Genomic DNA, 13,842 nt, shown 5'->3' with positions numbered 1-13,842 from the left:
CTAACTACAACTAGAAAAAGCATTTCCAAGAATGGAAATGGTGTGACTGCTGATAGCAACTGAACGCTGTTGCAGAATTAGCAAATAGTGCAAGCTGTGATCACCATACAAATGTTTGACCAAGGTCAGAATCGAACCCACATCCTCATGGTCATTAGACTTCCACTATGCCTCTAGGCCACAGTGCACACACAGTTGCAGAGACTGTTGTCTGTTAATGATCTGCACACTGTCAACATCAAGAAAGCTTGAGAGTCAAGCTTGAATGACTTAGAATGAAAATGTCTGTGAATTTCAGGCTGAGCACTAACCATATGGCCACAGAGAACCTGAGTTACAATGAGCTTTATACTATGAGGAATCAAAGACTGTCCAATGACAGCTGAATAATTGGAATCAAAAGTCAAGCAATGAAGTGAAAAGACTGAGGCAGGAATCGAACCCATGACCATATGATCACTAAACCTTTACTCTGCCACTCGGCTACAGAGAGCACACTGCTTTCAAAACTGTTGTCATTCATTGTAATGTGATGATGTGCTGCAAACTGGTATGAGTAATCAAGGAGATAACAAACACCTGTAACCAATTGAAGGCGGGGGAGGAGAGCAGAATTCAACATAACATAACAAGAGTTCTTCCCTTGGATTCGAACCAGTGACCTTAGGGTTGGCAAGCAGCCACCCTAACCCCTACACTACAGTGGAGTTGTGAAGAAGAGAGGTTGAGACTTTGATGAATGTGAGATTTTTTGTGAAAAAGTTAAATATTTGAAAAAGTATAAATAGTTAAAAAGAGAAAAGTAATGCCGATAAAGTTCAAAAAAAGCTGCACGTTTTGATATATGAATTGTTGAAATAGCACAAAGTATGAAGGACTAGAAGAAGACCGTAAAAAGGCGGAAGAAAATGGCCAAACAGAAGAACAATAGTGTGACTGCTTCAGCAGTCACACTAATGAAACTAAAACTAAACTGAATTGAATTCAGTGTGGTGAATGTGCAGGTCACAACTCAACGTTGTTGAACTCACTAAATTTAAACTGAAAATTTAAAAAAGCAAACTGAAAAACTAAATAAAACTAGAAAAAGCATTTCCAAGAATGGAAATGGTGTGACTGCTGACAGCAACTGAACGCTGTTGCAGAATTAGCAAATAGTGCAAGCAGTGATCACCATACAAATGTTTGACCAAGGTTGGAATCGAACCCACAACCTCATGGTCATTAGACTTCCACTCTGCCTCTAGGCCACAGTGCACACACAGTTGCAGAGACTGTTGTCTGTTAATGATCTGCACACTGTCAACATCAAGAAAGCTTGAGAGTCAAGCTTGAATGACTTAGAATGAAAATTTCTGTGAATTTCAGGCTGAGAGCAGCAGTTTCAACATGAAGCAAGTTATCAGAAGTCAACAGAGGACAACTGGGAAAATATTTCACTATAATTGTTGTTGAGGCAAGATTTGAACCAGCAACCTTCAGGTCTCCAGACCAGCAAACTAACCACTAGGCTACAGACAGAGACAGTATGTGGGGTAAAGAAAACCTTTGATAAGAGGATCACTGGCTTCTGCTTAAAAAAAAAAGTAAGGAATCGAACCCATGACCTCATGATCAATAAACCTTTACTCTGCCACTTCGCCACAGAGAGCACAGACATAAGCATGTTTCAGACAGAGTTGTGGAGAATTCTCAGCATTGGGCTGAATGAGAGCAGAGAGCTCCCTGGCTGCATTTAAAAAATATTTAAAATTATTATCTAAGTCTCTTTGCATTTTTGACCAGAATTTTAGCCAGAAGACAAGTGTGGCTACAAAACTGGAGAAAATAATTTGTCTAGAGTTTAATTTGCAGAAAAAGTTAAATATTTGAAAAAGTATAAATAGTTAAAAAGAGAAAAGTTATGCCGATAAAGTTCAAAAAAAGCTGCACGTTTTGATATATGAATTGTTGAAATAGCACAACACCTAACACACTAACCATATGGCCACAGAGAACCTGAGTTACAATGAGCTTTATACTATGAGGAATCAAAGACTGTCCAATGACAGCTGAATAATTGGAATCAAAAGTCAAGCAATGAAGTGAAAAGACTGAGGCAGGAATCGAACCCATGACCATATGATCACTAAACCTTTACTCTGCCACTCGGCTACAGAGAGCACACTGCTTTCAAAACTGTTGTCATTCATTGTAATGTGATGATGTGCTGCAAACTGGTATGAGTAATCAAGGAGATAACAAACACCTGTAACCAATTGAAGGTGGTGGAGGAGAGCAGAATTCAACCTAACATAACAAGAGTTCTTCCCTTGGATTCGAACCAGTGACCTTAGGGTTGGCAAGCAGTTACCCTAACCCCTACACTACAGTGGAGTTGTGAAGAAGAGAGGTTGAGACTTTGATGAATGTGAGATTTTTTGTGAAAAAGTTAAATATTTGAAAAAGTATAAATAGTTAAAAAGAGAAAAGTAATGCCGATAAAGTTCAAAAAAAGCTGCACGTTTTGATATATGAATTGTTGAAATAGCACAAAGTATGAAGGACTAGAAGAAGACCGTAAAAAGGCGGAAGAAAATGGCCAAACAGAAGAACAATAGTGTGACTGCTTCAGCAGTCACACTAACTACTGAAAATTTAAAACCTATGGTCTGAAGTCCTGCTCTCTCTCTGCAGACGAGGACTCTGGCGTGCGGCGCTGCGTCGACGTCCTCGACCGCTACGTCACCGACCTGAGGAGCTACATGAAGAAGTTCCCGTGGCCTGAAGGGGGCGACACCTCCAGCACCGACTCCAACGTCGCCGCCGCTGCTCAGGGGGAGGAGCTAGAGGACGAGTGGGCGGAGCTTCCCACAGAGGTGACGGACAGACGCAGAGATGATTGACCGCCGTCCACGGGAACATGTTCATGTTTCTGAACTCTGTCTGTGTGTGTGTGTGTGTGTGTGTTTCAGGAAGTGATCCGCCTCTCCGTCCTGACCAATCAGATTCCCCGGGCTCAGGCCGTCCTGAGGGGGCGTGGCCTCCCGGAGCGGCGTCTGTCGGCTCTGAGGATGGAGGGTCTCCGCCAGGTGTTGACCTGCCTGCAGCACAGAGACCTGCAGACGGCCGACACCCTGCTCACCAACATGGTCCGTTCAAGTTCAAACATTTACAGAAAAATGTGGTAAAAATTCTCAAAAAAAAGAAAATTATAGCAAAAAGTAGTAAAAATTCCCCCAAAAACGTTTTTTAAAAAATTCTAGAAAAAAGTAGTAAAAATTCCCCCCAAAAAAGTAAAAAAAAAAGAATCTAGAAAAAAGTGGTAAAATATTCTCAAAAAAAAGTTTTGAAAAATTTCTAGAAAAAAGTGGTAAAAATTCTCAAAAAAAGGTAAAAACATTTTTTAGAAAAAAGTGGTAAAATAAAAAAAAATAAAAAATAAAGAATCTAGGAAAAAGTGATAAAAATTCTCCAAAAAATGTTTAAAAAATTTCTAGAAAAAAGTGGTAACATTTCTAAAAAAAAATAGGAAAAAGAAATTGCTTGATGGAAGGAAGGAAGGAAGGAAGGAAGGAAGGAAGGAAGGAAGGAAGGAGGGGAAGTCAGTGACTGAACCATCTCTCTGTTTGTTTCCAGGGCTTCAGCGTGAAGAAGCAGCTCCACAGTTTCTGTCTCTACACCGACGACAAAGAGCTGAGGGAGTTTGTGGTGAGTCAGACATCGTTAACGACATCACTTCCTGTTTATCTGGAGTTTAATATTTTATAAAGTAATGTTGTACACACTGCAGCTAAGAACTGAACGTTTTTTTTTTATTTTGTTTTGGTTTATAAAGTTTAATCTCTTTCTATTAAAGCTCCATACAGTATAAAGGTAGATGTTTGTGTTAAAGCTCCACACAGTTTAAAAGAGATTTTCCCATGGTTCAGACTTTCAAAATAAAAGCACAGAATAATAATAAGAAGATAACTTAGATTTAGATCCAAGTCTTTCCTGGCCTCTGATTGGTTCCCTGTTCAGGTGGAGGAGCTGTCGAGGAGGAGTTACTTCCCAGAGGAGGAGAAGAAGAGTGTGGCCTTCATCAGGGAGATGGAGAAGTTGGGATCTCTGCCTCCATCCCGTTGCCAAGGAAACCCCACAGCTCACAGGTAACGACCCTGAACACACCTGTGTGAACATCTGTGTGAACACCTGGACACTCCTATTCTTCCTCTGCTCCTCCTCTGCTCCTCCTCTGCTCCTCCTCTCAGGGTCCAGATGTCTCCCAGGGAGACGGGAGCAGGCGAGGAGGTTCTGGAGGAGCTGGCAGCTCAGAGGAGGAGGAGGTCCGGGGAGGAGCAGCAGCTGTGGAGGAACCTGAGGCTGGACTGGGTCAGGAACTGGGACCAGAGCTGCCAGACGGCCGTGCTGCTGTCCAGGCTGCAGCACACAGGTAGGACCAGCAGGACCAGAACCAGAAATAAACGTTCAAATTAGGCGTGAATTTTTGGAATAATTTGAGAAATTTCTTGAAAAAAGTGGTACAGTTTCTCCCAAGAAGTTGAAACATTTATAGAAAAAAGTGTTAAAAATGAATAAATAAATAAAAGTTTTTTAAAAATATTGAAAAAAGTGGTAAACATTATAAAAAACTAGAAAAAGCATTTCCAAGAATGGAAATGGTGTGACTGCTGAAAGCAGCTGAACGCTGTTGCAGAATTAGCAAATACTGCATGCAGTGGTCACCATACAAATGTTTGACCAAGGTCGGAATTGAACCCACAACCTCATGGTCAGTAGACTTCCACTCTGCCTCTAGGCTACAGTGCACACAGTTGCAGAGACTGTTGTCTGTTAATGATCTGCACACTGTCTCACTCTGACATCAAGAAAGCTTGAGAGTCAAGCTTGAATGACTTAGAATGAAAATGTCTGTGAATTTCAGGCTGAGAGCAGCAGTTTCAACATGAAGCAAGTTATCAGAAGTCAACAGAGGACGACTGGGAAAATAATTCACTATAATTGTTGTTGAGGCAAGATTTGAACCAGCAACCTTCAGGTCTCCAGACCAGCAAGCTAACCACTAGGCTACAGACAGAGACAGTATGTGAGGGTCAAAGAAAACCTTTGATAAGAGGATCACCGGCTTCTGCTTTAAAAAAAAAAGTAAGGAAAGTGCAGAAATTAACCACAACAAGTAAGTAGAGGACACTTTTGTGAAAATAGTGCAAGCAGTGATGACCATACAAATGGTTGACCAAGGTAGGAATTGAACCCACAATCTCATGGTCAGAAGACTTTGACTTTGCCTCTAGGCCACAGTGTACACACTGTCGCAAAGACTGTTGTCTGTTGATGAGCTGCACTCTGTCTCACTCTGAAGTTAACGAGCTGCACCTTTTGGAAACACACTGTGTCAACACCAAGAAAGCTTGAGAGTCAAGCTTGAATGACTTAGAATGAAAATGTCTGTGAATTTCAGGCTGAGAGCAGCAGTTTCAACATGAAGCAAGTTATCAGAAGTTAACAGAGGACGACTGGGAAAATAATTCACTATAATTGTTATTGAGGCAAGATTTGAACCAGTAACCTTCAAGTCTCCAGCTCAGCAAGCTAACCACTAGGCTACAGGCAGAGACAGTATGTAAGGGGCAAAGAAAACCTTTAATAAGAGGATCACTGGCTCCTGCTTAAAAAAAAAGGTAAGGAAAGTGCAGAAATTAGCCACACCAAGAAAGAAGAGGACTTTTTTGTGACCTGTGACTATTTTTTGGTGAATTAAAATGATTTAAAAAGCACTTAACAGCAAGTTACAAACTGTGGCACTAGCAATTAATGCGTCTCTTAACGACCACCTGTAACCAATTGAGGGTGATGGAGGGGAGCAGAATTCATAACAAGAGTGCTCAACCTGGATTTGACCCAGTGACCTTGGGGTTGGCAAGCAGCCACCCTAACCACTACACTAGAGTAGAGTTGTGGAAAGGTCAAACACACACACATTATAAAGCTGAAAAAAATCAGAAAAAGTTAAATATTTTAAAAAGTATAAATAGTTAAAAAGAGAAAAGTAATGCCGATAAAGTTCAAAAAAAGCTGCACGTTTTGATATATGAATTGTTGAAATAGCACAAAGTATGAAGGACTAGAAGAAGACCGTAAAAAGGCGGAAGAAAATGGCCAAACAGAAGAACAATAGTGTGACTGCTTCAGCAGTCACACTAATAAAAAAAAACGTTTTTAAGTGGTAAAGATTCTCAAAAAAAATTCTAGAAAAAAGTGGTAAAATTCTCAGCACAACCAGAACCAGAAGATCATGAAGGATGAGAACGTGTTGACGATCTGACAAAGCAGCATCGTTTATAACAGTGAATCTTCAACTTTTTTACATCAAGGACATGAAATTGACACAAATTAGGCCACGGACCCCCATTGGACAAAATTTTGAAGCAAACACCAGAAATAAACGTTCAAATTACGGCAGGCGTGAATTTTTGGAAAAATTAGAGAAATTTCTTGAAAAAAGTGGTACAGTTTCTCCCAAGAAGTTGAAACATTTCTAGAAAAAAGTGTTAAAAATTAGTTTTTAAAAAAGTTTTTAAAAAATACTGAAAAAAGTGTTAAAATGGTAAAATGTTCTTTTTTTTTGTTGAAAAAAGTGTTAAAAATTCTCAAAAAAACATTCTAGAAAAAAGTGGTAAAAATTATCCAAAAAAAGTAAAAAAAAAAAAAAAAAATCTAGAAAAAAGTGGTAAAATTCTCTCTCTTTTTTGAAAAAAGTGTTAAAAATTCTCAAAAAAACATTCTAGAAAAAAGTGGTAAAAATTCGCCATTTTTTTTTCTTTAAAAAGTGGTAAAATTCTTAATTTTTTTTTTTTGGGGGGGGGGGGGGTGGGTAAAAATTATCCAAAAAAAATTCTAGAAAAAAGTGGTAAAAAATTATCCAAAAAAAGTTTTTTAAAAAATTCTAGAAAAAAGTGGTAAAAAATTATCAAAAAAAATGTTTTAAAAAAAATTCTAGAAAAAAGTGGTAAAAAATTATCAAAAAAAAGTTTTAAAAAAGATTCTAGAAAAAAGTGGTAAAATTCTCGGAAAAAAATGTGTTTTTTAAAAATGTTTTTAATATTTTATCAATAGTTGATAATCAATGTTCAAAATGTTGCTCTGATTGGCCGTATCTCCTGTTCTCCTCCTGTCAGAGTTGAGCTGCTGTGACTCAGCGGTTCTGTGGCGTTACCTCACCTCGCTCCACGACCAGCGCCGGCTTGTCAGCTGGATCCAGAACCAGGACGCCTCTTCCTCTTCCTCCTCCTCCTCCTCCTCTTCTTCCTCCTCCTCCTCCTCCTCTTCCTCCTCCTCCTCCTCCTCCTCCTCCTCCTCCCTGTGGCCGGAGCTGCTACCGGAGGTGGTGGACGCCAACACGCTGTGCAGCAGCTTCCTGAGGGAGAACATCCTGGACCTGCTGGCCCGGTACACACACACACACACACACACACACACATCTGACCCTATTCTAGGAGAAACTGGTAAAATTTCTCACAAAATGTAAAAAAAATCAAAAAAAGTGTTAAAATTTCAACAACAATAAATCTTTATCGGCGTTGCCTACATGATTAATAGGCACAAAAAAAAAAGTTTGGCTAGTGGTCGGAGAGCGGTGTTTGCTAAGCCCTGCTAACATTGGGCTAGTGCTAACACGGAGCTAATGCTAACGCTAATACGGCCACACACAGACACAGACATACACACACATGAATAAAGGTTCCAAAACGCGAAGGTGTGTGTGTCATGATGTATTACATTATCTTATAAAAGACCCATGGTGTGTGTGTCCGTGTTAGCATTAGCTCCTCGTTAGCCACAAGCCGAACTTCATCAGTACAAACATTTCATGTTTCCATGGTTTCCTCCGACTTTCCGAACTCAAACCAATCACGATTCGTGACATGCATGACGTCATATGCGTTCTTATCTCGTACGGTTTCTCGCGATACTTCTATCCATTGACGAGATTTGTGACACTGAGACGGACGACTGATCTTGCAAGTGCGGTTTTCAGCCAGTGGGGGGGGGGGGTATTGGCCTAGACCCCATTCACTTCATAACAGGTCACTCAACCATCACAGTGACTCTGAGCCACAATAATTACAGCCCAAATCCTGCATAGTTCTGCTTTTAATAGTTTGTTTTTTTTATGAATAATATTATTTTATGTTTTATCATTTTATCATTATATGAAAAAAGTGGTAAAATGTACTAAAAATAGTGGTACATTTTTTTTTTTTAAAAGGGCTAAAATTTTCTAAAAATAGTGGTCAAATTTTCCAAAAAAAAAGTGGTAACATTTTCTTCTGTTTTATCATTTTATCATTATATGACGGTGAGTGTGTTACAACAGGGGCAGAACTGTCTTTGGGACATTCTTTGAAGAGAGTCCTGCCCTCACTAAAGACGTGGACATTTAGGTTTCTAGGAGTTTCTTCTTGTTTTGGGTTTTGTGGGTCTGTTGTGCTCTGACCGGGCCGTGTCTCTGCAGGAGAGGCCTGCTGGTCCCAGCCGAGCTGTCGGACCTGCAGCAGCTGCTGTGGCGTCTGGCTCAGGGGGGCGGCGCCATGGCAACGCCGCCGCCCGGCCTCGGCCTCACGCTCCACGGCCGCTTCATCTCCTTCTGTCTGGACCGCGGCCTGCAGTTCCTGCTCTACTCCTACCTCGACCACTACAGGTATCTCTCTCTGTGTGTGTGTGTGTGTGTTTCAGGGTTCCTAGGCAAGGCATCTTTATTTATATAGCGCATTTCATACCAAGGCAACTCAATGTGCTTTACATAAAGACAAAACATTTAAAAAAAAGAAGCATAAGACAGAATAAAAACAAACACTAAAAACAGAGTTAAAGGCAAGAGCAAATAAAAGTAAAAGAAAAGAAAATAGATAAAGTTTAAAGTTCTTAAAAGAAGCTCAGCTATAAGTACGTGAAAAGAGAAATGTGTTTAACCTGGATTTAAAAGTGCTGACAGTTGGGGCTGATCTCAGTTCTTCTGGTAGTTTTGTCCTACACGTCCTTGAAAATCTGGAAAATCTGGAAAATGGTTGAACAATTTTCCAGTCATGGAAACACATGGAAAATTGGATTGGAAATGATTTTGTTTAGAAAAAAAACATGTTTGTGCTGTTCTATGATAAATTTGTCATAATTTCTTAGCATTTAAGAGATTATTTCATCAGTTAGAGCCGTAGACTGCACATCTTTAAATCAGACTTCTGGGAGAGAGGAATAAACACAGAAACAAAGTGATTAAATTTACAAAATAAGGACGAACCATTGACGAAAAGAAGACTTCTCTAAAGCATGAATGGTGTTTGTGTTTGTTCTGTGTGTGTGTGTGTGTGTGTTTCTCTTCACGCTGCATCTCGTCTCCACAGACTGACGCCCAGGAACTGCCCCCTCCTGACCAATCAGAGCCTCCCTCAGACTCCGCCCTGGTTCGAGATGCTGGTGAAGATCCAGGAGATCACCAGAGACCTGTCAGGTACCGGACCGAGCCGGACCGAGCCGGACCGAGCCGGCCCGAGCCGGCCGCCGTCAAAACGCCGCTCAGAGCCACAAATAAAGTTCAGAACAGAACCAAAAAGGGTTGTTCAGTATACCGGTACTAGAGTGGTACAGGGGTACTGAGGCATTTAAAACGGTATCATACTGCTTAGATGGGACCGGTACTTTCATTTTGCGCTGTCACATTGTAGTTTGAGCCGAGACGAGCGAATGAGCAGCCACAAACGAACGAAAAGAATCAATGCAAAGAAAACAAGTTGATATTCATTTTTAAACAGACCACTAATGTTTTCATTTAGGAAGAGTTTAATATTGATGGAAATTTAATCCTGCAGCAGCAGTAACTTTTTACTGATTTACTGATTATTTACTGATGCATATGTTATAGTTCTAAGATTTTCTATTAAAATAAAGCCAATAATGACAGTTTTTGTGTTCTCTTTGTGTATAACTACATCAACAGATGATCTGAGTGAAGTTTTATTGATTTTCTCTCTCTTTCGTTCTGGTCCTGGTCCTGGTCCTGGTCCTGGTTCTGGTCTAGACCCTGGTCTGGTCTTCCAGGCCAGTCTGACCAGTGCTCAGGTGCTGTTGCCGGGCAGCCAGGCGTCTCTCAGCAGTCTGCTGCTGGAGGGTCACAGTCTGCTGGCTCTGGCTGCCGTCATGTTCTCACCTGGAGGGATCGACCAGGTCAGCACACACACGCACACGCACACACAAAAGCTGTTTTATTTCTTGCTGTAGCGCTGTTATTACGTCACTTTATTAAGTTTAATATTTTTTTATGCGATAAAGTAACTGTTTAGGTCCCAAATGTGCGGTTAGTTTATCCAAATGACGGCTGGTTAGAAGTTTGTGAAGGAGGAGCAGCAGCCGGTCTGCAGAGCTGCTCGGCCGGCCAACCTCCGTCGTCATCCCGGGGGGAGAAAACGATCGCTAATTAACTTACCTGCAGGTTTTTAGAGTGCATGTTAAATTCTTTTTAGGAGATAAATGTTGGTCTCATTGATGAAATCTGACAATTGTGGCAGTCACATTAGTTTATTTGAATGAAAAGTGAAGCTTTATCAGACACAGGAGCAGTGCTGCCTCGGGGCTCTGTAGCCTACGTACATTAATCACCACATTTACATCAATAAATAAATGTTTTTACAATGAACCGATCAGTCTGCATTAAGTTCTATCTTATTTTATTAAGTTATATAGTACACGGCTATTTGATTTCTGGCAAAAGCTCGCCGCATCAGCTTACGTAAAAGCCAGTGGAGACTACGTGATGACGTATGTGATTGTTGAAGTGGTGTCCCAATTCGTAGAGGTTGACTTTCTACCCCCCTACCCCTTGTAGCTCCGTTTCAAGGGGCGAGGGGCAAGGGGCAAGGGGTAGGGGTAAAAAAGAGAAACGTCCTTCATTCATTCTTTCAATAAAAATAAAAGCATCTTATAGTTGTCTTTATGATCAGACATGGTCTCCGTCTCCTCTCGGTCCAGGTTCTGTCTCAGGGTTCGGGCCGGGCCGAGCCGACCGTCGACCCTCAGCTCCTCAAGATGGCGCTGGCTCCTCACTCCAAGCTGAAGGCGGCGCTGTTCCCCGCTGGGCCCCGGGGAGCCGGCCCCTCCTCTGACGTCTCCGTGTACCAGCTGCTGCAGGTCAGTGAGCTCTCTCTGTTGCCGTGGTGACGCTGAATGTGTTGCTCCCTGAGACTCTTTTTTTTTTAAGGAATCTCAGAAAACAGTGGGTCAGTTTAAAACCAGGAAGGAAAAATAGATTCCCAGGATTTGTTGTTGTTGTTGTTTTGGGTGGGGGTATTTCTTAATGATGTCTCCTTAAAGGGATAGTTCAACATTTTCTCAAATTGGCCCATTGCCATAATCCTTATAGTCGTTACCTTTAATTGTCGGTGCAAGCTATTTTTAGAACGGCGGAGCAGAGCCGTGAGCTGCTCAGAGCTGTTTTGTTGTTTTTAGAGGGAAATTCATGCAAAACCACTGACGCACGTTGCCTTCAGGGACAGTTTTTCATCGTCAGTCTCTGTATTTCCCTCTACAACAACTCTGTGTGGTAACGTTGTGTTATTATCTCATAGCGTGGTGAATGTGCAGCTCACAACTTGTCCACCAGAGCGTTGTGGAGTTGTTGGATTGTGTATTTGATGAGTTTGATGAGGGAAACCAAGAAATCCCATAATGAGCCTCCGTAGCGTAGCTCTGAGCAGCTCACGGCTCTGCTCCGCCGTTCTAAAAACAGCTTGCACCGACAATTAAAGGTAACGAACCTACTGCTAAGACCATAGGGATTATGGCAATGGGCCAGTTTGCCAAAAATGTTGAAGTGTCCCTTTAAAGATGGATTCAAGTGTCTCCTGTAGTTTTCTCTGTGATTTCGTCCTGCTGTGTCTCTGTCTCCTCAGTCTCTCGTCCCTCTGGACCCGTCCCGGCTGTTCGGCTGGCAGGTGGCCAACGCCCTCAACGCCACAGGTGAGCACCGGCTGTCTCCTCCTCCACTGATGATCCAGTTCAATCCAACTTTATTTGTTGAGGTTCTCAAACTTTTTTACATCAAGAACCCTAAATTGATACAAATTAGACCACGGAAAAAATTTTGACGCAAACACCAGAAATAGACAAATATTTGTCTATATAAATACAAATAAATAAGTAAATACAGTATGAACATATAAATTTGTTTGTTTTTAGACTGACGAATGTTACTCTTTTAGGCAATGTATACGCTCAAATTAGGGCCAATGGTGTGAATTTTTGTTAATACTGGAGAGAAATTGCTGGTAAAAACTGGTACAATTTCTTCAAAAATGTTTAAACATTTCTAGAAAAAAGTGGTAAAAATTCTCCAAAAAAAGTTGTAAGATTTCTTCTTTTTTTAAGTAAAAGAATTTCTAGAAAGAAGTGGTAAAATTTCTCAAAAAATGGTCAAATTTTCTAAAAGAAAAAGACTTAAAAATTCTAGAAAAAAATGGTAAAACTTTCTATTAAAAAGGGGTAAAATTTTCTAAAAAACAGTGGTAAAGTTTTTATATAAAAAAGTGGTAAAATTTGTATATAAAAAAAGTGGTAAAATTTTTATATAAAAAAAGTGGTACAATTTTTATATAAAAAAAGTGGTACAATTTTCAAATAAAATGTGGTAAAGTTTTCTAAAAATAGTGGTAACATTTTCAAAATAAAAAGTGCTAAAAGTGGTAAAATAAAAATAAAAAGTGGTATAATTGTCTAAAAAATAGTGGTAAAATTTTAAAAAAAAAGTGGTAATTTTTTTTTTTAAACTGGTAAAATTTAATAAAAATAGTGGTAACATTTTTTTTTAAAAAGTGCTAAAAGTGGTAAAATTTACTAAAAACAGTGGTTAAAAAAAAAGTGGTAAAATTTTCAGAAAAATGTGGTAAAATTTTCAAAAAAATTGAAAATGTGGTAAAAAAAAGAACAAAGTTGAACAAAACTTGAACCCTCTCAAGGACCCCTGGGGGTCCCCGGACCCTATGTTGAGAACCATTGGTTTAAAACATCCACAGTGGACCAAAGTGCTGTACAGAATAAAGAAATAAAAGCATAACTCTTTACATAAGGAATAAAATGACATATAAGAACAAATAAAATATATTAAAATGTGGGTAAAGTTAGCAGCCGTACTATAGAAACAATAAAATAAGATAAAAACTAAAATAAGATCGGACGCTGACGACGAGGGCGTGCGTGTCTGTGTTTGTCCGCAGAGTCGTGGGAGCCGCCTCACTTCTCCAGCCCTCACCTGATTGGCCGCTTCGCTCTGGTGGAGAAGCTGGACTTCCTGTTTTACCTGCGCCACGGCCGCCCGTCCTTCGCCTTCGCCACGTTTCTGCTGCAGCAGCTGAGCAGCGGCGGAGACGTGCAGCTGCTGTGAGTCACACGGACACTAGGGGTTGCATGACTTCAGATTTTTTAAAGTTATGAATTCATTAAAGGGACAATGAGGAGTTTCTCCAGCGGCAGAACGAAAAATTCTGCGACAATAAAAAAGTAATATTAATGTGGATGAATCTACGTTACCACTTGTTAATGGTCCATTTTAGATAAATCTATGGTTTTGTCTCTATGGTTATTTTGTTATTATTAGTGGTGGTGGAAATGCTGGGCGAGCCGACCAGCGTTTCTTTACTTTCGGTTTCGTGGCGAGTCATGAGAATAACACCGCTGAATCTCCGTTTATGGTGGGAACTACGACGGTATGTGATCGTCTTCCAACCTCTGACTTTAATTCTTGATGAATGAAAACATGAGTCTGTCTTGTGCCGGTCAAAGAATTTCACGGTGTGGAGGCTCATAAATGTAGTG

The 13,842-nt window shown here is 40.4% G+C and overlaps 2 protein-coding genes across 3 annotated transcripts in view; one reads left to right on the top strand and one right to left on the bottom strand.

Annotated features, from left to right (window-relative positions):
* The window catches only part of LOC146986584 (uncharacterized), a 387,075-nt gene that overhangs the window by 100,863 nt on the left and 272,370 nt on the right, over positions 1 to 13,842 (bottom strand). The window lies entirely within an intron of this gene.
* spg11 (SPG11 vesicle trafficking associated, spatacsin) overlaps positions 1 to 13,842 on the top strand; it is a 51,412-nt gene that overhangs the window by 15,277 nt on the left and 22,293 nt on the right. For both annotated transcript variants that reach the window (XM_085780289.1, XM_085780290.1), the window contains exons 11-22: positions 2,677 to 2,858; positions 2,955 to 3,131; positions 3,619 to 3,690; positions 4,003 to 4,130; positions 4,233 to 4,414; positions 7,161 to 7,431; positions 8,498 to 8,683; positions 9,384 to 9,490; positions 10,058 to 10,203; positions 11,005 to 11,163; positions 11,925 to 11,991; positions 13,245 to 13,407. In XM_085780289.1, coding sequence (XP_085636415.1) covers positions 2,677 to 2,858; positions 2,955 to 3,131; positions 3,619 to 3,690; positions 4,003 to 4,130; positions 4,233 to 4,414; positions 7,161 to 7,431; positions 8,498 to 8,683; positions 9,384 to 9,490; positions 10,058 to 10,203; positions 11,005 to 11,163; positions 11,925 to 11,991; positions 13,245 to 13,407 — 1,840 coding nt within the window. The remainder of the gene's footprint in view (positions 1 to 2,676; positions 2,859 to 2,954; positions 3,132 to 3,618; positions 3,691 to 4,002; positions 4,131 to 4,232; positions 4,415 to 7,160; positions 7,432 to 8,497; positions 8,684 to 9,383; positions 9,491 to 10,057; positions 10,204 to 11,004; positions 11,164 to 11,924; positions 11,992 to 13,244; positions 13,408 to 13,842) is intronic.

The sequence above is a fragment of the Trachurus japonicus genome, chromosome 6, assembly GCF_045865225.1.
Source record: "Trachurus japonicus isolate A0001 chromosome 6, Traja_1.0".
In the NCBI taxonomy this organism is placed as follows: Eukaryota; Metazoa; Chordata; class Actinopteri; order Carangiformes; family Carangidae; genus Trachurus; species Trachurus japonicus.
The sequence above is the reverse complement of the archived record's forward strand: the minus strand, read 5'-3'. Positions and strand labels throughout refer to the sequence as shown.